General features: G+C 49.9%; 11 protein-coding genes across 11 annotated transcripts; 5 read left to right on the plus strand and 6 right to left on the minus strand.

Annotated features, from left to right (window-relative positions):
- Positions 1-897: 897 nt before the first annotated feature.
- VTN77DRAFT_3722 (uncharacterized protein) lies at positions 898-2454 on the minus strand (the record flags this gene model as incomplete). The annotated part of the gene is made up of 2 exons (XM_069419702.1): positions 898-2011; positions 2063-2454. 2 exons carry the CDS (start codon positions 2452-2454, stop codon positions 898-900), a joined length of 1506 nt encoding a protein of 501 aa, XP_069278293.1.
- An 817-nt stretch (positions 2455-3271) lies between these two features.
- VTN77DRAFT_3723 (uncharacterized protein) lies at positions 3272-3747 on the minus strand (the record flags this gene model as incomplete). The annotated part of the gene is made up of 3 exons (XM_069419703.1): positions 3272-3418; positions 3481-3508; positions 3563-3747. The coding sequence occupies 3 exons, from the start codon at positions 3745-3747 to the stop codon at positions 3272-3274; spliced, it is 360 nt and encodes a 119-aa protein (XP_069278294.1).
- A 1266-nt stretch (positions 3748-5013) lies between these two features.
- VTN77DRAFT_3724 (uncharacterized protein) lies at positions 5014-6471 on the plus strand (the record flags this gene model as incomplete). Its single annotated transcript, XM_069419704.1, has 3 exons — positions 5014-5515; positions 5574-5657; positions 5711-6471. The coding sequence occupies 3 exons, from the start codon at positions 5014-5016 to the stop codon at positions 6469-6471; spliced, it is 1347 nt and encodes a 448-aa protein (XP_069278295.1).
- A 426-nt stretch (positions 6472-6897) lies between these two features.
- VTN77DRAFT_3725 (uncharacterized protein) lies at positions 6898-9285 on the plus strand (the record flags this gene model as incomplete). The annotated part of the gene is made up of 4 exons (XM_069419705.1): positions 6898-7116; positions 7239-8935; positions 9015-9181; positions 9251-9285. The coding sequence occupies 4 exons, from the start codon at positions 6898-6900 to the stop codon at positions 9283-9285; spliced, it is 2118 nt and encodes a 705-aa protein (XP_069278296.1).
- A 680-nt stretch (positions 9286-9965) lies between these two features.
- Positions 9966-11704, plus strand: VTN77DRAFT_3726 (uncharacterized protein; the record flags this gene model as incomplete). The annotated part of the gene is made up of 2 exons (XM_069419706.1): positions 9966-10861; positions 10969-11704. The coding sequence occupies 2 exons, from the start codon at positions 9966-9968 to the stop codon at positions 11702-11704; spliced, it is 1632 nt and encodes a 543-aa protein (XP_069278297.1).
- Positions 11705-12642: 938 nt separating this feature from the next.
- Positions 12643-13708, minus strand: VTN77DRAFT_3727 (uncharacterized protein; the record flags this gene model as incomplete). The annotated part of the gene is made up of 2 exons (XM_069419707.1): positions 12643-12691; positions 12753-13708. 2 exons carry the CDS (start codon positions 13706-13708, stop codon positions 12643-12645), a joined length of 1005 nt encoding a protein of 334 aa, XP_069278298.1.
- A 1400-nt stretch (positions 13709-15108) lies between these two features.
- On the minus strand, positions 15109-15470 carry VTN77DRAFT_3728 (uncharacterized protein; the record flags this gene model as incomplete). The annotated part of the gene is made up of 2 exons (XM_069419708.1): positions 15109-15405; positions 15453-15470. The coding sequence occupies 2 exons, from the start codon at positions 15468-15470 to the stop codon at positions 15109-15111; spliced, it is 315 nt and encodes a 104-aa protein (XP_069278299.1).
- A 1820-nt stretch (positions 15471-17290) lies between these two features.
- VTN77DRAFT_3729 (uncharacterized protein) lies at positions 17291-18076 on the minus strand (the record flags this gene model as incomplete). The annotated part of the gene is made up of 1 exon (XM_069419709.1): positions 17291-18076. One exon carries the CDS (start codon positions 18074-18076, stop codon positions 17291-17293), a length of 786 nt encoding a protein of 261 aa, XP_069278300.1.
- Positions 18077-18469: 393 nt separating this feature from the next.
- On the minus strand, positions 18470-19004 carry VTN77DRAFT_3730 (uncharacterized protein; the record flags this gene model as incomplete). Its single annotated transcript, XM_069419711.1, has 2 exons — positions 18470-18725; positions 18817-19004. The coding sequence occupies 2 exons, from the start codon at positions 19002-19004 to the stop codon at positions 18470-18472; spliced, it is 444 nt and encodes a 147-aa protein (XP_069278301.1).
- A 2351-nt stretch (positions 19005-21355) lies between these two features.
- VTN77DRAFT_3731 (uncharacterized protein) lies at positions 21356-21939 on the plus strand (the record flags this gene model as incomplete). Its single annotated transcript, XM_069419712.1, has 3 exons — positions 21356-21541; positions 21563-21817; positions 21862-21939. The coding sequence occupies 3 exons, from the start codon at positions 21356-21358 to the stop codon at positions 21937-21939; spliced, it is 519 nt and encodes a 172-aa protein (XP_069278302.1).
- Positions 21940-23199: 1260 nt separating this feature from the next.
- On the plus strand, positions 23200-24336 carry VTN77DRAFT_3732 (uncharacterized protein; the record flags this gene model as incomplete). Its single annotated transcript, XM_069419713.1, has 3 exons — positions 23200-23251; positions 23328-23913; positions 23985-24336. 3 exons carry the CDS (start codon positions 23200-23202, stop codon positions 24334-24336), a joined length of 990 nt encoding a protein of 329 aa, XP_069278303.1.
- Between the last annotated feature and the right edge of the window lie 362 nt (positions 24337-24698).

Raw genomic sequence — 24698 nt, forward strand, 5'->3', positions numbered from 1 at the left:
GTCCCATGTCGGAGATGAGGGGTAATAAGCGTGTAGTGAGGATGACAGTGACGTTGACTGAAACAAGAAGCGACTGACCTAATGTGTCCTGCTCGGCTTGGGGTTTAGCCCTCTGCAAACACATACACCTCCAGCCTGTATTCACCTTTGCCGTGTCAGGTTTCATTTTAATTTCGCACATTTCTTTCAAGACTGTTCACAGCAGATGTTATTGGCTCTGCCTTCCAAGTCATGCATCCAATTGAATCTGCTTGTGTCAGGATTGTTCTCCCTTGTCATGAGTCATGAGAAACGGATTCAAATTCTTTTTTGTCTTGTCTGAAGAAAGAAAAGCAAAAAAAAAGGGGGGAAGGAAAGAGGCATGCCTATCACCTTTGCACATCACAATCAGTCTTTCTCCCCAGGTCTGCTAAAGAGGAAGCTTTTCTGGTTGCGTGTTAGGCGTCTTCTACTGTACCGACTTGGGCAACCATCGAACCGATAATCGACCGCTTGTCCTTGTCTCCATTTGACAAATTCATGTTTTCTGTATGGAGTTAGGTAAATGAAGATGATTTTACCAGTAAGAAATTCAATGGTCAAGTCATAAGTTCTGAGGCAAAATAACGGAACAGCATAATCGAGCGTCAGAGTCTTTCCAATATTTGGAAATGGCCTGTAAAAAAAAATACACTCGGCCGAAAAGCTAATAATACAAGTGCATTTATACAGGAGAAGTTCTATAATATGGAGCAGAAGGGCAGCGTTTGTCACAGAGCCGTTCCAAATAGGGCAGACAAAGACTGGAGATGAGACGTAGCCGTGGTATACGGCGAGAGAGGAGATCGTTGTTGAATCGGAGAGGAGTTCGATGGGAAAATGTCCCAAGGTTAGCAAACCAATGCGATGAGCTCGCTTCTACAATTTGCTCGTCGCATTCAGGGTGGATGCTGATACTGGCTGGTTCTTAGCCTTTGCGGCCATCTGCAATAATTTAGCGGTCCTTGATGGATGCCAGATTCTGCTCCCGAGGACAAGGACCCAAGTCAACAGGAAAAGGCTCCCAGCCTGGTGTGTAGATGCGAGGTGTGTAGGGACCAGATAGAGCAGGGTGGAGATACCCAGGGCTACTTGAACAAATGTGAAAGCAACGACGCCGTGGACTCCCTTCTTGGCCGCCGGAGGCAGCAAGCGTCTCATCGTGGGCGAACCTCGTGTATACGCCCAGAGAGCCATGACACTCGTGAAGGTAGTCATAGCTAGGATGCGGTGGTCCAATTGCACCAGTGACGGATTCTCCAGCATATTCCTCCACCAGAGGTCAGATTTGTCTGGTTGACGCGAATACCGTTCATCAAACAACTCGGATTTCGGCGGAGTAAGGCCATTGCCCATCCACGGGAATTCGTTATAGATAAGACCCGCATCGAGGCCAGCAACAAGGGCGCCCGACATGGCGGTGGTGAAGACCAACAGAGCCAGGCCAGCGACAGATCGACGGAAGACCTTGAGTTTCGGGTCTTGCAACGAATTTAGGAGATTAATGCCGGCCTCCGGGTCAGAAAGAAGCCGATGAGATCTCAGAATTGCTAGGCCGTTCCACAGCATGGCTACGTAGCATGCGAATGCTGTCGCCAGATGAGCCGTTAACCGATACTGGCTGACTCTTGGGTGACTTCCAGGAGCAAAAAGGTCCTCCTTCAGGCCTGATTTCACCATCCACCATCCGATGAATCCCTGAAACCCGATTAGCCCAGCGATACCCGCCAGCCGCCAAGCCATTGGTTTCGAGACTTTCTTCTTGGCCACAAAATAGACAGCGGGGATGACGAAGGACAAGCCCACGAATCTACCCCAGAGACGGTGTATCCATTCCATGTAGTAGATCGATTTGAACTCCGAGAGAGTCATATGAGGGTTCAGCACTTGATACTCAGGGGACGAGCGGTATTTCGCAAACTCCGACTCCCAGTCTTCGGCAGTCAATGGAGGTATCGATCCGGTGACGGGTCTCCATTCCGTGATGCTTAGTCTGCGCTTTGTCAATTCAATTCGCTTTTCAGCAAACACAGAGCATATTTACCCAGACTCAGTGAGTCTCGTGAGCCCACCGAACACGACGATACCAAACACACTCGCAGCGCTGCCTAACAGCCAGTATGCCACAATTTTATCGCTGACCTCCGGAAAGCGGGATTTTGCCGTCGAAGCTCCATGTTGCAGTGACCGGACGGCGGTTGTCGATAGTGACGCCGTCCTCAAGCTTGGGAAGCTTCTAAGCTTGCTTCTGAGGCTCGCAAGATATGAATTGAGTCTTCCGGAATTCTGTTGAAAAAGTATAGGAGTCGTCCGCCTGATGAACGATCTCGTGGTGAAGCCTTGGTTTCGCAAGCATTGGCGGCAGGTAAAGAAATCCTGCGAGAAGCGAGGAGCCAGGCTCCTAAACATGGGAACCGGACCCCTGAAGGAGGCCATTTCGCGGACGATAGGGGCAATCGCCCTGGGATCCAGAAGATTGAAATGCCTGGGATCGGATTTCAGGAATCGGAAGATCGCAAAAGATGTCGGTCCTTCTCTGCCCGGCGATATCCCGGGACGCGGGGCCTTCGGGCCAATCAGCATGGGCGTTTTACTAGATCACGTACAGATCACCTGGTATGTTCCGCTTCGGACCGCTTTCCATTCTTGGCTCACCTTCATCGCTTGCATTATTATTAATAATAACGAGACCTGCAAGACTTGTGATTAATAATAGCTCGAAAGGTATATGACCTGTCAGACGGATGGTGTGTCTTCTACTGTAATGGCAGTCATCAACAAGCTCGAAACAGACCGCCAAAACTCCGTATGCTATATATCAAACAAGGCTTAACGTCAATGAGGGTCCAGAAATGCCTTTTTCACTGCAATAATATTCATTCTTAAACGCCAGCTTTTTGTCGGACTGGAACAACCTGAAAGAATAGAAGAAAGACGAAATTACAGAACAGTCATCTAATTCAGTCTTGAATTTACTCGTTTTACATTGGCTTATGTGTGGACTCTAGATACAATGATATGTCTGCGTGGGGGTTGCAACTATCTCTTGTTAGCCAATTTTTGCCGTCTTCGACAACTCTCAGGACACTAATAATCAATACCCTATCTTGATGAGACATCTTCAAAGGCCATAAAAACAGAGAAATCAATTTCTATAATTGTATTCGGTGGTGGATCAAGGCAGGCATCTTCTTTTTCCTCACGTTATGCAACGATTCTAGCAGCTATGAAAGTTACAGCAATGAGACTGCTGCTATGAGGTTTGAAGCCCCCCATTCTCCTCCTTGACCACGGCATAGGGAGAACCCAAACGGTCGAGGATCTTTACCTCACGTGGCTTCAAGAACATCGGTTCCGTAATGGCAAAGTATTCTTTGTAGTACTCTTTCGTAAGTTGGGTCTGCAGACACATATTAATACCGACAATCCATCATTATTTATCCACGAGGGCAACGCTGTTACCTGTATCAGCCACTCCTTTGGCTTAGACCTGCGTCTTGGTTAATTTCATCTCAACTACAATTCAGCGTTGCAGATGGCTGACCAATTCTCGACCCACGAAAGCACGCCTGGTTCGTCTGGCGATTGATACACCTCGAAAAAGGTGCATTCGGGCTCAGCAGTAACCTTGGTATAGATTGGTTTGAATGCTTCAAAGAACTTCGGGACGTTCTCCGGGGCAATAGTGATTGTGACGTGAAGGCTCACGCCCTTGAAAGAGGAAGACATTGTAACTGTATAGTTCCGTGGAGATAATCACTTCAGCAGCAGATAGAAAAGAAATCAAAGGCTGCTGGTGATGATATGCGAGAAATATGTACAAGTTCATGTTAGTATTTGTAATCAATGTCGGAGACATGCCAAATGAGCGGAGGACTTACGTGATTCCTGCGGCCTTGTTCCGCTGGAGGGCGCAGCTGAGCTTATCGGAACGACGCTCGCCCGATTTCCATATCTGAAATGTTACTAGCGTTGAGAGAGAGATTGTGGCGCAGTTCTTTCGCTGTCCAACACTTCCGCTAAGGGTCTCGTGCGCTCGGAGTGGTCTCTTCAATCGCTCATAATAGTTTTGACCTGGAATTCGCCTCGATGAAGTATTTCGTCTTCTCAATCAAATCCGTTCTCCATCTAAAATCATTATTAGACAAAAGAAGAGTTCCCATTTTCATCTATCGTTTGAGCCACTTACCTGTGATGTTCTTCTGGAATATTCCTAGAGCGCTTTTATGATAACTGACTTGTGATATCGAGCCTAAGTAGCTTCATCCACTGGAAAGGGTCTAATCAGGTGATTGTCGCCTTCTTCGGATTCCATAACTGTTGAAGATCTAATACGGGGCTGTAATTCGAGTAGCGATTAGGAAGATGGGTTGTATTCAGGAGATCATTAAAAGGGAGAAGAGCCGAAAAGTCTACAGGAGACTTCCTCCTTCTACTCATCACTAAGTCCGTTGTATGTATGTTAGACTGTTGAGAGCATGCATAGTCTAAGACTGAAAAACGCTCTATAAAATGGAAGAAGAAGAATAATAAAGTCAGTTATATTATACAGATTCGCTATCACAGTGGCGCATTTGTTAATGGGCCGTTCCAAACTATAGCTAATTATATAGCTAATTATAGTCCAGGCTAGTGCGGCAACGGACTTGCTCTTTCCCAGCTCTCAATAGGAGCCTTCGAACCTCACATCTTGTGATTGGAGGCGGGCTTTCTTTTCAGTGTCGGATGTCACTTCCGACCTACAAGCAAACTCATTCACCCAGTTACATGCCTGAACTACAAAAGCCTTTACAAACTTCATCTATTCAATTCTGACGAGCCGAGAGAAAGTGAGGCGGAATTTTGAATGGACAGGATATGGTCTAGTCTTTGTTGATGGTTTGTATACAACCCCAGATTGGTTAGTCTGGCTCCACTAGGCAGATCGCGGCAGTTCCACAAGGGAGTTCCATCTTAGGAACTTCGCCGTGCGGTCGTTGTCGCAGTTACACAACAATGTCTTACGCCCTGGAAACCAAGAAGCGCAAGTTCAATAGGGTCCTTGAGTCAATCTCCAAACCTCTGGCCAACGATGCAGCCTCGAAAACTACAAAGGACCCCGTCATGGCGGTACGCGAACGCCTTGCCACTCCACCGTCGATCAAGAGAGTCCGTATCGGCGACGAATCTCTTGAAGGGATAACGACCAAGACGGGGATCTCTAAAATAGCTGTCAGAACCTCTCCCGCTCCCTCGAATGACCGTCCCAATTTCGTTCCCTGGGACCGTGAGCGTTTCCTTGAGCGGCTAGAGACGTTCCGCCCGGTCACTCGATGGTCCCCCAAACCGGCGCCTATCAATGAGGTCGAATGGGCAAAGCGTGGATGGTCATGCACGGATTACATGCGCGTTACATGTGTCGGCGGGTGTGGGAGCTCGGTGGTTGTCAAGCTGCCCGAGGAGGTAGATGATTTCGATGAGTTGGACAGCGACAAAGTGCGGGAAAGGAAGGAAGTCCGTATGTTGAAGCAAAGCTTGTGCTCTTATTTCTTTCAGCATGCTAACTCCTCTCCTAGGAGCAAAGGTTGTAGAGGAATACACGCGAATCTTGTCGGAAGGCCATAGTGAAAATTGCCCGTGGAGGAGCAAGGGCTGCGATGGTACGTAATCAAACCATAATACGTGGTAGCCAACACTAAGGATTAATTCTCAGCCACGATTCATCGCCTGCCGTTGACGAATCCAGATGTTGCCATAAGTGCACTTCAAAAACGATATCTCAAGGTCGCAGATATGGGATCTCAATTACCCTCCAGAGACATTATTGAAGTGCCCGAGAATCTGAAGCTGGACGAGATCATCAAGATGTTACCACCAGAGTTCCTCCGGCGGCAGAAACCCACAGCGGATTCAGCGGAGACTGAAGCTTCTCGCGAGTCAAGTCAAGAAGGTGGACAGACTCCGGCGGAACCGGATAATGTCGAACAACAGATCGACGAGACGGCCTTGTCTTTGGCATTCTTCGGTTGGGACGTCGTGAAAGACGGTTCCAGCGGTCTTTTAGAATGCCGGGCTTGTTTCAGGCGGCTGGGTCTGTGGCTGTATAAGCCAAAGGAGAACGGACAGAGCGCAGTCTACAGCAAGCTTTCTGTTGTAGATGAGCACATGGATTACTGCCCCTGGATCAATGGCAAGGCACAGAGCGGCACGGGGAAGGCGACTGAAAAGGTGGAAGCTCTTCACAGTGGCTGGGAGATCCTAGCTCAAAGTATCAAAACGAAACATCGCCGGCGAGTCCGGTCCTCTGCTTCTGAGAAGCTTCGCCGGGATTCCGATGCCAGCTCTCTCGATTACACCTCTCTTGATGAAGAAACTAAAAAAGCTAAAGACAGAGAATGGTGGTCGAAACTGCGGCGAGTGAGAGAGGCTCTTCATGTCAGGGCCCACAGGAAGTCAGTCTCTGGGGACAAATAACGATGATGACCGGTTTATTAAGCCAAGACTTGTTACTCTCGTGTCATTGTTCCTTACAAGCGTGGCGTTAGCGGGTGGACTGGGGTTTGAGAGTTTGCTACATAGGTAAAAGGATATAATGCATAATGTAGTTATCATACACGAAAGTGTCAACACTCCGGCCACGTCCATTGTCCTTGCATGTATGTACATTACAACCTGTGTGTCAATATAGAAGACTGCTCGATGGTTTGCATGGAGATCAACAGAGATTAATAATCTTGATGGACTTTATTGGTGAACCAGAGATGCAGCCGGCGCTAGACCGGAACAGGATGTGCTGCATCAATGAAAGGGATCGCCGTGACGACCTGAGGTCGCGGAGAGAGATGCCGCATGCAAACAGAGAGGCATCTGTATAAAGATCGCCCGGCTTCATCGTCTTTCATGGCGGAGTGTCCATCGGAAAACAGCCGTCGCGCGTCGCTCGCCATGTACGATCCAGCGCGGGATATCTACACCGTCTCCGAGGAGCAGGACCTCGACCGCTCGGCAGAACGCGATGCGCGCCACCAAGGTGAGAAGCGCGACACAGACCATGTCGGTGCTTCAGCCCATCCACCAGGGCAACAGACAGACGCTGCAGCCAATCTGATTAATGCTTCGGTAGGCAAACCCCATCCTGGATAAACATCGCGCTCATTCACCGCTGGGTGGATCGAGCGGAGAGCGGCAGTGTTTCGTCGCGCGCTTGGGGCTCCATAAGACCTAGTTTTAACTATTTGCAGACTACGATAGCTCCCCACTCAACGCCTCAAGAAGCGATTGAAGGCAGCGCAGAGCAGAGTGAAAGCTCAAATCAACCTCCAGCTTCGGCTTCAGCCGTTTCGAGAGACCACTCACCATCGGAACAGGCTAGAAAATCCTTTCGCCTTCACACCCCCTCCGTCAAGCCTGACCACTTTGAATCCTCTCACCTCGAGGCTCAACCTGTACACCCTCCGGGAGCAATGCCTGAACAGTCCGACACCCTGGAAAGTGATCAAAGCCAGATTCCTAGTTCAATTGAAGCCAGACATGAGGTCGACAGCCCAGCCACCGAGTCACGGAACAATGGCGTCGCCGATGAGACTCAGACGCCGGACGGAACCTCAAATGAAAAGAAAAGAAAACTGACTGAAGAGGAGCCTGCTTCGGACAAACCACGACTAGCCTCGTCAAAGCGAAAGCGACAGGAAGAACGGCATCTGAAACTTCGAAAACGCGGCCCAACTCCACCGTCAGCATATTCTCGTCGAGATCGCTCCCGAAGCCCAATCCGCCATGACCAAACACGGGATTCCCGGTCTGTATCGCCAAGACGTTCTCCATCTCCGCTACCCCGTGAACGATCGCCCACGCCAGAAGCTCAAGCACGGCAAAGAAAACGCCCAGGCGGAGGCGCACGATTGGGAACAGCAGGCAAAGAGGCATTGAGGCGTCGACAAGAGGAGCGGGAGCGCGCTCAGCAGGAAGAAGTCGAGAGAGCCTTGCGGGATCGCGGTGTGGCGGACGTCGTCCGCCAGCACTACAATGCCGTTCCTGAAAGGGGGCGCGAGTGGAGAAAAACCGACAGTAAAATCAAGGGGCTACGGAGTTTCAACAACTGGGTCAAGAGTACCCTTATCCAGAAATTCTCTCCCGACGAGGAATTCCTATCTCGGATGAGTGGCACCAAAGACTGGGCTGAGAGTGTCGGTCCTCCCCCCATTGAAGAGAAGAGGCTCCTAGTGGTAGACCTCGGTTGCGGCAAGGGAGGAGATCTTGGAAAATGGCAGCTGGCTCCTCAGCCTGTCGACCTCTATGTTGGGCTCGACCCGGCCGAAGTATCCATCGAGCAGGCTCGTGAGCGGTACAACGGCATGAGAAACGGGCGAGGTCCACGAGGCCGAAGAGGCAATCGACTCTTTCACGCCGAATTCTACCCGAAGGACTGCTTTGGGGAATGGTTGGGCGATATCCGCATCATTCAACAGGTGGGCATCGACCCTAACGTAGGGCCTAACGGATCGCTCATGAGCTCCCGGTGGGGTGGCGGCGGCTTCGACGTGGTCGCGAGCATGTTCGCGATGCACTACGCTTTTGAGAGCGAAGAGAAAGCCCGACAAATGCTGCAGAATGTCGCGGGACTACTGAAGAAAGGCGGGCGATTCCTGGGCGTAGGACCCAACTCCGACGTGATCAGCGCCAAAGTGGTGGAATTCCACCAGAGACGCAAGGCGCGAGAGGAAGCTAAGAAACAGGGGCAAGCTGAGGCTCCCGAGGACGGTGAGGTGGAGGAAGAGACTCCGGAATGGGGCAACAGTATCTATCGGGTGCGATTCCCTGGTGCTACACCTGAAGATGGGGTCTTCCGTCCTCCGTTCGGTTGGAAATATAGCTACTACATGGAAGAGGCCGTGGAGGGGATTCCGGAGTACGTGGTGCCATGGGAAGCATTTCGAGCGTAAGTTGCGCAACTTTCCTGCCTAGGTACATTTTCCAGCTGAGATTGATTCTGTAACTAATCGCTCCGTCGCCAACAGACTTACCCAGGAGTACAACCTGGAGCTTCAATACCGCAAACCATTCTTGGATGTCTGGAAGGAAGAGAAAGATGACCCAGAATTGGGGCCTTTGAGCGAACGCATGGGGGTCAGGGCAAGAGGGGGTGGCCCGCTGTTGGTTACTGACGAGGAGCTCGAGGCAGCTAGTATGTTTTCCCCTGCGTTAAACTTCCAGCTTTGAACTTATGCTTACGCTTACGCCTTTACTTTCACAGGCTTCTACCACGCCTTTTGTTTCTACAAGGTGTAGATAAGGAATGCTGCTGCCCGCTGCCCGAGGCATGCAGTAAGTAGGTACATTTTATACCCATTGCGTTTGTGATTGGGGCGGAATAAGAAGAAGCTCGCTTTGTACAGTACATGTACAGTACATGTACAGTATATGTATGTAGTAGAAAGGGAAGTGAAACCAAAAAATATTATATTGAGACTTCAAATCGTAAACAAAAAAACTAATGAATGCGTAGATCTCTTCCTACCTGACAATATAATCATTCTATCTTTATCGCCCGCCTCGACTCGACATAACACTGACGGAGTACTGTAGCAGAGGGCGAGAATCCTAAGTGAACATTCCGTGTCGGGAAAGATATGTACATACTGTATATCCTAAACAGTACTAGCGGCCACACGACACGTCCGTCCGCCGTCGCGTGTCGAGTAGAGTCGATTTTATCTTATCGGATGCATGCATGCATCATTTTCCTGACTACCTAACTTAACAAACTTCGCTATCGGGGAGAGGAATTCCCCAATTTTTATTGTACTTTATTTATTGCACTGAGATCACCAGTGATCTTTGACTTGTACAATACGTACGTACACAGAACTGAGTGGTAACTAATGAATCGTACTAAGGCGACATTTACACAGAACGAAAAGGAGTGCGCAGGCGAAGGAATCGAACAGAACAGTCAGAGCTTCCAAAAAATGGCATCGGCCGCGGCGATGGCTACCCCAGACGCGTCATCGTCACGACACCGACACTCTCGACATCATCGCGAGGAAAGACGAGACGATCATGGATCGACATCGTCATCATCGCGACCAACCCTGCCAGAGTACGAGCCTCTATCAGCGCCGCTCAACGCGGCTGGCCAGCGCGCCCTCGCGGCGCTGCTCCAGTCGAGCTCGTACCGCCACTTGAAGACTCATCTGCAGCAGGCGGCGGACAAGCTGACGGAGACGGCGGGCGAGGTGAACGAGCGAGCGACCGATGCGCGAGTCCGATACGAGCAGCAGAAGCAGCGGAAACGAGCGGAGAAAAATGGCAACAACAACCGCAGTAAAGCGGTAAAGGAAGAAGACGATGATGACGAGGAAAATAATGAGGAAGAAGAGGAAGACAGCGAGGATGGAAATAAGAAGGCCCATAGCGATAATGAAGACGAGGAAGATGACGATGAGGACAATGAGGAAGCCACCAGGCTTGCCAGATTGGAAGAAAGGGTGAAGGAGGTGACGGAACGGCTGGAGGTGCAAATGCGCCAGGTGGTCGACGCGGAGGTCAAACTTGACGGATTGAAGAATGTGGTGGAGGAACTGGGTAAAGAGGCGGATGCTACTGGGGGAGTAGCAGCAGCGCGAAGGCGAGCCGACGGAGGTGGTGGTCGACGACGTAGCAGGAGACATAGACATGGTGACGAGGATGAAGAGATGATGGATGTCGACGAGGACGACGATTACGAGAACGAAAGCGATCAGGACTACGAGGCTAGTCCACAGAGACGCAACAGACATGCTGAACTGCAGCCGCCAAGTCAGAAGCTCGAAGAGAAGCTGGCGGAGAACAATGCCCAATGGCAAAGGTTGTCGCTGACACAGAGGTGCGCATTACTCCCATATACCCCTCGTCATCTTTGTCCATCTTCCATGGCTTTGTGACCGTGCTGCAACGAGAGAAAAAGTCACATGTCTGACGATACCTGTCTAGGTACACAACCAACAACGCCTACATCGGCTTCTACCGCATGGTCCACGAAGCCAAACACCCCGGAGATGACATGCCTCCGGTGCCACACGCCTCGACGTGGTTCGCGCACCTCGAAGACCCCAACAGCACGGCGGCAGCAGCAGCGGCTGATGGCACGACTTCACCACAGCCACGGCGAACAAGACGCCAGGCAAACCGCGAGCGCTCCGCATCACCCGCCAACTCGGACGAGATCGCCATCGAGCGCGAGCGCATCTCGCTCAAATGCCCGTTGACCCTACTCCCCTTCACGGACCCCGTGACGAGCACGAAATGCCCGCACAGCTTCGAGCGCCAGGCCATCGAGGACATGATCAACCGCAGCTCCATGACCGTCCCTGCGGAGCCAGATCCGCGCGGCGGCGCCCGAGGTGCACCAGCAACCCGCGCCCGCCGCGTCCGCTGTGTCCAGTGTCCCGTCTGCACCGTGACCCTAACGCTCAACGATCTGAAGCGTGATCCGGTCCTGCTCAGACGCGTCCGTCGCGCTGAGGCGGCTCAGCAACGGGAAGCGGAAGATGACGATTTTGACCGGGCGACTGGCAGACGGAGACATACCAAGGGAGGACGCAAGAGTGGGATCACGGTAGCCTCCGACGACGATGAAGATGAGGTCGAAATCGAGCGTGAGGAGAGAGTCAGTATCAAACGAGAACCGTCGCACTATAATGATGAGGAGGAGAGCGAAGATGAGTGAAATGAAACAAGCCACGCATATCTTTTACCATCTTGGCCTATAATCTAGAAAGCACAAGCTGAATCGTATAATAATTCCTTAATATCTGGACATCCTTTCAATTGCTCTAGCAAGTGTAATGAAAACCTGTGGATTGCCATGACGAATTGAAACACTACACTATTGCATCCCCAGTCCAGCCTCCGTACCACCAGCATTCATAAACAGAGACGTAGGACATCCCTGCTTTTCGTAAAACATATAGCGAACATGTGAATCATATAGAGTTGGGCATGGCAAACGATCAGCCACGCCAGAGAAGACGAAGCAGACCCAATTAGTCGTGAACCCACGTGTAAGACTATATAATAATAGAGAACAAAAAAAGACACAGACACAGACGCAGACAAACCCAGCATAACGAAAGAAAACAGAGATGCAGAGCTGCTTCAAAGAGCAGGAAAGGCATCAAAGATTCATCCCTCGGTCTCCTAGAAAATCACGGAGAGAACCGAGATGGCAGAGTAAAGAGAGCATCCACCCGTAGACCTGTAAGTTTCGTTTCGAGGCTTTACCTTGCTCCACCTTCATGAAAGCTTCGTAGACGTACACGTCTTCAAGACTTCAGTCCACAGCGCTCACATAACTCTGGAAGGAGATTTTTCGGCATTTTCACTCCAGCCTCCGTACAGTGTGATGCCTGCTCACTTGATTTCATAAAAAATCTACGCCTGAACAGAGGCAGCAACAGATCAGAAGCAATCGATGGAACCTCATGGAAATGCCGGTCTAATGAAAAGACGGTCATCATCACGCTGCAAAGGGAGAAGAACCAAGACGGTCTAGAATCGCAACCGGAAGGGAGGTAACGATAGTGCTAATCATCTCAAAAGAAAGTTGGTCGTGATAGAGAGCGTGGACCCTGAGTGCAGAGCTTTTTCAGATTGGCCATTTCGAGTTTATTTGGTGATGAGGTTCAAATAGTCGGCCACGATGAGAGTGACCATCCTGTTAGAGAGAACTGGTTAGTCTCTGCTTACGCGAGGGTGGGGGGAAGGGCAAAACTAACGCGTGGGGCGCGATGCGAATATAGTATGTTCCGAACCCGCGGTAGAACCTCAACCAACCCTCCTCTTGGGCAACCTTGCGAGCGCAGTGCAGCACTCCTTTGTATGGCAGCTCTCCCGTCTTGGGGTCTTTCTGCTGCTTCTGCAGGCGGGTCTTAATGAAGTCAAATGGCAGGGAGAAGAAACTGGCGAAGAAACCGGCAATCGCGGAGGCGGCGAAGGTCTGGCTCTGCGGTGACAGGTTCGTGTGAGCCTTCAGCTGCGACTTGGACTCGGAGAAGAAGGCCAACTGGCCCAGGTTGAGGGCCATGGCGCGGACAACCGTAGGCAGGCACCCTGCCCAGAGCGACGTAATCCCCTCGTTCTTGGAGATCCGCACCAGGGCATCGACGACGGAACGATAGTTGGCGCGAGCCTCTGGCGGCTTCAGGCCATCCGACTGCATGCGAATGAGGGCCAGATCCGCGGGATTCCCGATCATGGCTGCCAGTCCGCCCGCGCTCAGTCCGGCAACTGCACGCTCACCGAAGGTGACTTTTCGGCCAGCAGATTCGGCCCGGCGGTTGAGGGTGCCAATGAAGGTGTCGAAAAATCCTAAGCGGGCAGTGGTGTAGACGGCTTGTCGAAGCAGACCGGCGGACAATCCGGTGTACAGATCCAGCACCTTTCCGGATGCGATGATGTTCCTGGTGACACTGAGCGCAGTGGGCCGAGGGCCGGTCCGTTGGCCCTCTCCGGCCAGCTGCAGGCGCACTTTGATCATGTCAATCGGCTGCACCACCACCGTCGCCGTCATGCCGGCCAGCCCGCCGTTGATGAAGGGGAGAGCGGCTCGCACGTAGGGTTGGTGCAGGAAGCTGTTTGCTGCCTGAGAGGGGTTCTCAAAGGCATTCTTGGTAGTTCCCCTGGCCGACTTGGCCGCATTGCTGGCGGACTCTGTGAAGGATTTGGACGCCATATTGACAGAAAATTCGATTCTGATTTAGTGGTTGCACTCTTCTCGAGGTTCAGCATACGATGATGTTAGCTTACCATCCGTAGGCATGGTATGCATCTGCGTATAAGGCTGCTTCCATCGTGCTTTTCCCCAGACAGACCACCGCAGAGCATTCAGTGGATCAAATGAGATGGAACTCACCAGGTGCTGTTGTCTGTTGTCCAATCTGTCCGGAGATTGGTTTCTCAACGTCACACAAGATCCAGCTCCTAAGGAAGGTATCTGCACGAGAATAGAAAGGCTCTGTGATTGACGGCTGCAGCGGAATATAGATCCAGAGGTATACAAGTAGTCTGACAGAGGGAGATGATCCACGTCTCCGAGGTGAGGGGAAGGAGGAAAGGAAGGAGGGGACGAGAACGAGCAGGAAGTCAATTAATGGGTTGGCGAGGAAGGCACCAAGGGTGGTTGCTCGGTTGGGAAGGAACACCCAGGGAAAGAGCGACGGGAGAGAGGACGATCGTCAGTCCAGCCCAGTCGCAGTCACGCGCGTGCTTGCTCAGGACAACCACGAGGAGTGCGGGGAAGGGATTTGGCTGATGAAGACTCGCTGAGGGGATGAAATCAAGCACTGGTACACAGGTATATATGCTGGTCCACGTAATATCAGGTGGACAACAGAAACACAGCGAAACGGAGAACAGGGGATGGGAAGTTACGGCAGGTGCGACCAATGATCCCAGTTGCAACTCCGGATAGGACAGTCAGTGGTCACTCTGCTTGGGCAGGAGACAGCTGGCAGAGCAAATGAGACGCGGAGAGGGTAGCAGGGGGCGACCCGGATGCTGTGGGATATATAGACATTTTAAGTACCTCGAGGTACCTCGTATATACCGGGGAAAGTTGCTCCATCTCCAGGCGGGATTAGAAGCGGGAGAGAAGGGGCTCCATTATTCACCCAGATTGTCTCCAGATGAGTGGAATTGCCAGTGGCGGAATTGCAGACTGGCACTTTGAGTGGCTTCATTTGATAATGGAAATCGACATACCGCTGGGGCTCCACTGGAGAGGAATAGGCGAACGGAGGGCTTCGGGAGGACGGACGGTAGCAAAAAGCCAAAAAGGATGGAACGGCAAGTTAGGATGCGGCGGGCCAGCCCTGCAAGTGGATGGCAGTGACGCACGTCCACCGATCAGCTTTATACAAAGAGGTACTTGGAGGTACTTCGTGCTCTACGATTATCGCCTGTACATCCGATCATGCTGCTTGAAATGCGGGGTAGCGTTCTCTGCTTTCTGGCCAATGAGCAACCATGACCCCAGAGTCCCTGAACCAGTCGATCGAGACGCGGGGTGAATTCTCTCAGCTGGACTGATCGTAGAGATATTTCCGTCCCTGAGAGGTTGACCTCGTAGAGAAGTCAGAAATCGAAGTCGCAAAGCAGTCTCACCTTGCTCTCTGGAGCTCCCCACATGAGCAGCTGCCGTGCAGGAGACCCGCCCACGTCATGATCGCGTCCATCCCCTTCTCGGTTAGGCGTCACGCCCGAGTGCAGGGTCTCTCGACGCTTTCCCTGGTTGGGCACCCACGAGAACCGCCCGGAAGGACCCTGGTCCCATTGGCGCTCTTCCGGCGTCTTCCGTCTCGAGAGAACTATATGTCTGTGTCTACGCAGACATGCAAGTGCAATCACAAAACAACGAGCCTTGCAAGGGCTCTGAATCCAAGCAATGATCAATCATCCCGTCTATGTCCCTTGCCCACATCTCTTATCGGGTTCATTTCGGGCGACCGGGGCCAGTATCTCGGAAATAGAGTCGGCAAAACTCTCTCGGTTATCGGGTCAGCAATAATCCCTTCATCCGATTCCGCGCACTATCTTATCTTCTAGCGATTGTTTGAAGCCATCCAAGATCCCGGGTTCAATCCTCCGATTGTGACGGCGGACTACTGTTGTGGGGAGGGTGGAATGCGAGAATCGGCATCGAACTCGACTACCAGAGATGGGGGGATTTTCCGAAGACAACATGGAAGTCTGCCCAATATCGGCAGTAACAATACTGATGAACGATGACTACTTCATTCGCAATGATTCCGATTCGTCCGGGGGATGCAATGGCCCCCGTGCACCTAGCGATATGTCCGAATCGTGCAGCGGACCTGATGGTTGAACCGAGAATCGGATCTTGGCTCGTCCTTATCAAGTTTCCTCTGTGCCTCCTTCTCAAAGGGATAACAATAACGAGACTCAGTCTGTCTCAGACGTCTGTTGAGTGCTGACTATTAGGATCGAATCGGAAGACCGAAGACTGAGAATCGTCTCCTTCCGCTAGATGTTGTATGTGTATGGGAGTATGTCTCCATTCCGAATCTCCATCCCGAACATAGGGCCCGAATAGGTGCCCGGAATTGGCCCTGCGTTAGTGTCTGGGGATCGGAAAGTAATCATGGCAATCAAGCATGGAGTTCAGACTACGGAGGACCGTCCTCCGTGAAGCAGAATACGGAGTCAGAATACGAGTCCAACTACAGAGTCATCATGATGGGGCTGGGGCCCCACGCGGGATAGACAGACGGCAAGACGAGAAGTGATCACATCACGAGCGGGATGAAATCCGGGGCTGATAATCGTTTACCCCAGGTGCCTTCCAAGTAGGCTATGATACAGGCTATCATTTCACCTAGCTCTGCACTACTTATGGAGTAGTACTCTCAGGAACCCTAGGTAGGGAGGTATACATTACCACTGCTTCTGCTCCACCTCGTTATTGTTCTATTCTACTCTAGACCCGCACTCAGATCCGATCCTTTGTTGTCTATGCGATAACATGGAAAGGAGTAGTGATTCATTCATGTGGAGTTAATATCGAACTCCCATGGATATCTCTGAATCGTGATAGTATAATATTATATCACGTCACATACGGTTTTCCCCAGGAATGTTTCTAAAGATCATCTCTCTCCTTTTTTTTTTTGTATGCCTAGAATATTCTCGAGGTGCTCCTCATGAAGTTCTCGTCTTCTACTTGATATCATGAAACTTTTGCAAGTGCCCGACGACCAGGGACTACGCTTACCCTACGTGGCGCTACTATTTCTTCTCCGGGCACAACTATCATTATTCTCTTACCCTGAACTGGTGGCATTGATCAGGACCCCCAGATACTATCACGGTTAATATTCCCGGCAATGTGGTAGTTCCTATTGCCCCTACGTGGGGACCCTTGGCTTCTTAATCCCCCTGAGTGACCTCTTTGTGTACTTATTACTCTGCTACGTACGACATTATTGCAGATTCGTTGATTTTTTGGTTGTTATATATGTTGATTGAGACATTCGTCATCTTAGACTTTGCATCGACACTACAGTCAACCAATAAACTCTTTCACAACCATGCTGTTTTATGGCCCGGCAGATCAAGGCGGGGTGATCCATTTTGATGATTTGGTGATACCTGATATATCAAAATGCCTTTGCTTTTCGTCTGCTTAGTCTTGTTCTGAGGTTCGATATATCAATTTACCGGTGTCATAGCACTACTTTTGCGGTAAGTGGCATATCTTTTAGGCAATCCCCTGGAGACATACAAGCGCTTGCCTTGCCTACTCTGTGTCTTCATCGTCTGAGTCTTCATCGTCTGTGGCGCATAGTGCTCTCTCCCAGTCCTTTTCGGCCTCTTTCATTATCATCCGTTTTTCTTCATCCCACCAAGGCAGAGGAATCATGTCCCCGTAGAGAGATCCGTCTATGTTATCCCCTCCCTTCCCCCCGAAGATCAGGACTCCTCGCTCCAGTCGGCAGTCCAGCTCTTGGAGACTAGGCTGGGTAGCGTTGAGCAAGTCTGCTAACAACTGGTCGGCCTTCTTCTCGTGTTCGGCTATCTCGAAGGCCACATCTCTCAGCCGATCACATTCCATCAGAAGTCGTAGAATCTCCGTCACCACCCCGTGTTCAGCGTTACCGAGCTCGCGGTGCTCCTCTTCATCCTCCCAGTACAGGATGATACTGAGGCGTTTCACCCACCGCTTCGGATCAAAGCTGCCAGCTTCATCGCGCCGTCGGGCAAGCAGCTCGTGAACAAAAGAGCCCTTGACCTGAAAGGCGTTGCGTGACAAATAGATTCTCTGGGCCTCCTCTGTCAACTGGCGACTGCCAGTGTCCTCTTGGTGCAAGAGTAACACCGCCGGCCCTAGCTCTTCGTCCAGAGCTTCGTGGTCTATCATCAAGAGGAAGCCTTTGGCCGTCAAGGCACGGCAATAGAGCTGTTTTCGGTCCTTCCATGGCTGTTTCAGAAATTTATCTACTGAGGTCCCCAAGACGTCGGTGATTTGTTGCATGCGGTGAGCTCGGAATTCCTTCTCCATCTGCGAGACTGTTTGCGCAGCCATTTCGTCGCTGTAATGGATGTAATGGCTCTGGTTATGAAGGTTTTCAAAAAGTCTTGATCTGGCGGTTGTGGGTGTAGTTGAGGGGACTGAGCTTGTTGATACTCGCCTGCGGGGATCCCTGCAGACTACCCTTGTCAGGTAGCTAGTTTGCTGCCTGACTGCGACCTCCTGCGCACCTGTCTCTTCCTGCCGGTTGTCCTTGGGTTGTTTTAATTTATCGAATTTTCCAAGTTTTGAGATCGCAAGACAACCCTAGCTTTTCCTAAAATGGTTAAAAATTGACCCGACCTTCTTCAGAGTACGTCCTATGTATGTACATACAGTACTATAACATCCATACTCTTCTCTCTGTACGTAGATGGTAAGATGGTACATAATATTACTGCAACCCGCCTACTTGAGTTCCAGCACAAAGCTCTCCGTCAGGATAACTCTGCGACCATCCTGCCAGCCAACCTTTAAGATTGAGACAACCGTTCCCGTGATATTCTTCCCGTCCTTCACACCAGAAAAATGCGATGTATGCGCCACTACGCCAGTTCTCCCAGTATCATCGTCATCCTCATCGTTAGAATGCACAACAAACGACTGACTGAGAAGGCGTCTATCGGAAATCGTCTTGCGCGTCTCGAGGACGAAGGTGAAGAAACTTGAGAAAGTTAAGGGGTTGCCGTTTTACTGGTAAACCAAATATTAGAACCTTAACATCTGCGAAGGTTGAAAAGGGGGTAAAGACACACGTCTCTTTCACACGCCGACTCCAGTTCTTCTCATAGGTTGCTTCGAATATGGCATCGTCATCCTGGATGAGGACGAGGTAGAAGATGTTGGCGATATAGGTTTCCAGAGAAGGCAGAGGAGGTGGTGGCTCCAGCCCGGTGATGGTGGCGGCACGAGCTCGTTTCTTGGGAGGATGGAAGGATGTCATAGTAGTGGTCATAAAAGTGGAAATGGAATGACTATAGCTTTTTTGCAAATGGTTTTGCTCGCAAAAGTCGCAGATATTATACGAAGAATATATCAATTTTATGAGCGACAGACATCTTACATTCTATCAGTTCGACTCCCAGACTTACATGCCTTCCGATTCTCAGATCTGAGTAAGGAAACTATTGTGACAAAAATAGTCATTTCAGAAGAAGATGACCATTTCGTCAGCATCATAACATAGTGTAGGGTAGGATATTTAATATTTACTATGAGTATACCAGATGATAACAATTTGTCTCTACCATCAATGTCGCATGAGTTAGTCTTATTCCCTCGTGTAATAATTCCCTCAGCTTCATACTCAGACTGACGTGAGATCTATCGCTCTACGTCAGGTTAGTCGCATTTTGAAGAATCTACTTACTTCCTCGGCTTCGTAGTTAGACTCTGACGTGAGATTGGCTCGGGCTCACACTGAATGAACTATGTATTAGGGGGAAAAAGAATAATACCTAATAAACACACTTGGGACCAGCACCTTAGCTCCGGTTGACACTAATAAATCAAGTTTCCTGTACCTTTGGAACGCCGTGATACACAGCTATGCCAGAGAAATAATATCACCTATTGTATGAATCTGAAGTTCTGAACACCCCGTCAAAGCCCCACATATTCGCTATTCATGTCGTTATATATGTCAGCGCCTAGGAGTTCTAGGTGGTTATCTCACCCGTGAACCAAGAAAATACCAAAGACGAAGGAAGGAGATGGAAGCTGATCGGCCATGTTGGTTTTTGGGGCTTAAAATCAGCCTGTTTCCTCAGCTTCTTGATCTTCTCCTAATCACCTTTGTTCCTTCATTTCATACTAGGAGTTCTAGTCTGGGCAAAATTCTATTGTTTATTGTCTGCGTCGACAGAAATGTCCGGTTGCATCCCTGCAGACTTCTAATGCTTCTTCAGATACCTGTCTTTGTCTTCAATTGCCGGTTTCTCTAGCTTGTAAATGCACCGTGCTTCTAAAGCCTTTGCTTCATCTATAGCCTTCTTGGTCTATTTAGGTACATCGCATATATAGCATTTGCAAAACATAGAGGTGTCTAGGTCTATAATGTAATAATATCTTCCTCGTAATCTTTGAAACCGAAAGGCATATTGCTGACTCTAGAAGAATTCTGCTTCATGATATGTAGTTACTTCATGGAATTCTTGTTGCACATACAGTAAGCTGGCTAGAGAACTATATGGGTAGTTCTTATCTTGCTGAAGAAGCTGAATTGCCTCATGTATACATATATGCTGCTAGTTCCATTGAGTTATGAGAAGAAGATTTAGAGCTAGAAAGGTAGACGATGATCGAGTTGGAAGCAGAGTAATTTATAGGCCTTACTTGTAAAAGATCGCTGGATTCAGATTTGACTACCTCGAACTGAGGTCTTTACATAGACGGGTTATATAGTGCCAAACTGTCAACTTCTTCGGGAACGATGATGAGGAATCAAAATCTTGACTCGATTGCTCTACGTCTGATCTGCCTATCTACATGAAAACTGAACCCCTACTCCTATTTATAACCCTTCTGAGCCCATATTTTCCTTTCTTTAGCTAAATAGGCAATTGCTCGATATTGTGAGCAGTCAAAAAGAATCTGTATTATAAATAATCAAAATCAAGCGCTAATTGATTACCCGATTCGGTAATTCGTGCATAAGCGAGGAGGTCGGCGTTCGGGGAAGGATACCCCTGTCATCCGGTTGACACAAACCTACTAACTACTACTTCCTACCTACTTTTTACTACATACGGTCAGAGTCATCATAATATCTCAGATCATACCAAACTATAGCATTATATAAAGTAGGGCTTCTTGATTATGGCAGTATTATCAAGATATAATATCTCCTCAATTCAAAATTAATAGTAAGATTTTATACTAGCAGAGTTCCTCCTAAATCAAGTGGCTAAAGATCGCCTTAGCTAAAAATAGCGGCCCATTCCGTCGAAGACACGGGTAGCTGCAGACAGGTTTCTGAGCTGGCATTAATATTAAGGAAGGGACAAAACGCGCCCTTCCTTTCTTCCTTTCCTTTACCTTCTGCTTCTGCCACTCTCTCCCTCTCTGCCACCACCTTCACCGTCCTTCATCTCGCTTCTGTCTTCTGTGCATTTCTACCGGTTGCTTTCTACTAGTCCAGACAGACAGATGTTGAAGTTCCGCCGCTGCTGGTGAACAAAACTTAGTCTAAAAAAAAACATTGAACTTCCTCTGACTGCAGATTTCAGAAAGACGATCACATCTCTACTCTGCCTTGTGATCTCCTCACTCATATCGTCTACTGATCACGACGGTATGGACTTCGTCAAGTCGATTCTAGAGTGTCTCACCGGGTGTGCACACGAACGGTCCGATGACCGATGGGGTGCTGAGAAAACCGCGATCCCCAATAATAACTTCACCAAATGTTCTTCCAGTGAAGAAGAAATTGCGAACAGTGTCCTTTCCACGATTCTTACCGCCGATGAGGTCGACGCATACGTGAAGAAATGACTGGACGAGACGGTCGGAGAATACGGATGGACCGAATCCATCGCCACGGCGATCCTCGACCGTCTCGAAGAAGCAATTCAGCAGGGCATTATCAGCCTTAGCATCACTACCACCACTACTTCTACTGCGATTGGTCCGGCCATTAAGGAAGCCTTCGCAAAAGCCACCGAAGCAGCCGTCGGCTTTGCGCGGGAGCATCCCATCTACTGTACGATTATCGCCTTGGGCATTTTGGTTCTACTGTCATTGAGGCTTTGGGGTTTGGTGAGTTGGGGCCAATCGAAGGGTCGTTTGCGTCCTGGTGGCAGACGAGATATGCGGGCTATGTGCCTCGAGGATCGTTATTCTCGTATTTCCAGCGGTTGGGGATGGTGTGGAAGCATTAGCTGGATACCACCATACCATACCATACCAATCCTTTGTTTAGTGGGCGACGAGGATTTAAGAACGTCGAGACGAGTGTGAGGCCTTATGGAAACAAATCTGGAGAAGAGGAACACTTTGTATCCATCCAACAAAGGTGCTATTTACTACCAAGGTTCAAATCTGCTTCACTTCACAGGGTACAGACGGACAGACAGACAGGCATCTTCTGTGAGGAGGCGCAGGTCGAGCCAGCTCTTTTTTTTAAAAAAAAAATACCAGATAATTAGCACTTCAGAATGATCTCCCCATGCTTGCTCCCAGTTATCAATCTAATCCTGCCCTAATCACCTTATCTGGAACCATCATTAGATATCCCGCCCGATCCTGAAACCAACAAAACCACCGCCCGTGAAAAAAAAAAGTTAGTACTTGACCGCTGTTCACTGTGTGTTTAACTTCAGTTAATAATATGTCATGAATCCATAAATCAATTAAGAATTCTTCTTCTCTCTGCAAGTTCCATGAAGTTGAGAGAAAGACCCGTCCTAGGTACCACCCCGCCTAGTGCGGTGCTCTCAAGGTTGTGCCGTGCGTGGGGAAGTAGCCAGACCGTTGATACAGGTAAGGTACGGTAGGATTAGGTACATAGGTACTCCGTACTCAGAGTGGTTTACACATTCAGTAGATAGATCTTCGCCAGGAACTGGGACTAATTATTATTAGGTGCTGACTGCATAGAGCCAGACTATCTATGTTAGATAGATGACCTATGTACTTGTTGACATAGATAGCCTATCTATGTTCGGAGCACCACACCACACAAATCTTGTCTTGTTTATCCTCTGACTCTGACTCGCAAGAAAGAAAGAATAAGGAAGATACAGCAAGCAAAAAAAAACAAGACAGAAAAGAAAAGAGAGAGAGAGTCTGAAAACCAACCAACAGTACTCCGTACCGGAGTCCGTACTTCGTAGAATGACGCCAGTTCCAAATGCCGGACGGATTTTAGTAGAATAATCTCCGATGCGATGTGGGGTCATCCAGGTACATACATCACACACACCGCTGGATCGTGATAACAACTGCGGGACATACACAACTATATAAATGAGGTAACCAACCGTTGTTATTGCTTAAATACTCCGCACTCCGCACCTTAGGTAGGAACCTAGTAGATCCCGCAGTGGAGTTCGTCCATCCAGACAGACAGCCAGATAGTATACTCTCTCCACAGAGCGTCATTATCAGGGCTGGTTAACTATTGTTGTGTTCTGTCCACAATGGCAGTCAAGCAACAACCGATCTGTCAGACGACATTCAAGCTGAACAATGGTCTGTTGTCCCCATCTTCAATTCAGTGCAGAATCATCGCAAGACCGACCGACTGACGACTGACTGACTTCTTCAGGCTCCTCCATTCCCGCCGTCGGCCTAGGAACCTGGCAAGGCCGCTACGGCACCGACGACGCGGACAAACTTCGCGAATCGATCGTCCACGCCCTCCGCACCGGCTACCGACTCATCGACACCGCCTCGCTGTACGGCGTCGAGCGTATCGTCGGCGAAGCCATCCGCGCGAGCGGCGTGCCGCGCGAGGAGATCACGGTCGTGACCAAGGTGTGGTGCGACATGCACCACGACCCGGGTACTTCGCTGGAGCGGTCGCTGAGCGAGCTGCAGCTCGACTACGTCGACATCCTGCTCATGCACTGGCCGTGCGCGCTGACTCCCGACGGGAAAAAGCCGCTTATGCTGGACGAGTCGCCCACGTACGTCGAGACGTGGAAGATGATGGAGAAGCTGGTTGAAGGGGAGGGCAAGAAGAAGTGCAGGAGTATTGGCGTCAGTAACTTTACGCAGAAACTCCTCGAGGTGCTCTTGCGAGAGGCCACTGTTGTCCCTGTCGTGAATCAGGTGGAGCTGCATGCGCTGAACCCGAACTTGAATCTGGTGCCCTACTGTCAGTCGAGGGGGATTCAAGTCATGAGTTGGAGGTAGACATCCATCTGTCAAACATACAGCCTTGTCTTTTTCAGAACGAATACTGACAGCGATTGTACGATAGCACCCTCGGAAGCCACAAAGCGAACGAGATCCTCACACACCCCCTCTTCGTCGACATCGCCAAGAACCACAACTGCTCTACGGCCGTGGTGTCGCTCTCGTGGTGCGTGCAGCGAGGCATCATCGTCATCCCGCGAAGCGGCTCGCTGGCGCGCATCGAAGAAAACATCCGACTGGTGAAGTTGACGCCGGAGGAGATGGACACGATGAACCAGGCGCATCGCACTATACGACAGTTCCGCATCTCAGATCACATCCTGCAGTATGATGTGCCCGGGAAGGGGACCACGCTCCTCGGGTGGACGAATCAGGAATTCGGGTTTGAAGACGAGAAGGGGAATTGGTTGGTGTAGACGATTCTCTGACCATGGTATGAAATATATTATAGTAGTCATACGTCGAATAACGACAGCAGGATAGAGACTAGCTGTGACGCTCTACGTGCGTAAGTTCACTCGCCTACAACATTGCTTCTCACGTATCTGGAAAATTATCAAATTTCATTCGTTCCAATAAATACTACCTTGGGTGCCTAGAGGCTTTCCTTGTCCAAATATATAATCCCACAGATGAATATCCCATTAGAAACAGAAACAGCAAACATGACGCAGCTCAGAAATCGCCAGGGAAGCAGAAATGCAGGGAATAATGCAGAATGCAAGGTGAAATGCACTCTAAAACAGACGACACCAGACATGCTCGAGCCTCTCACTTG

Source organism: Rasamsonia byssochlamydoides (assembly GCF_041956645.1).
Source record: "Rasamsonia byssochlamydoides strain NRRL 3658 unplaced genomic scaffold VTN77scaffold_26, whole genome shotgun sequence".
Lineage (NCBI taxonomy): Eukaryota > Fungi > Ascomycota > Eurotiomycetes > Eurotiales > Trichocomaceae > Rasamsonia > Rasamsonia byssochlamydoides.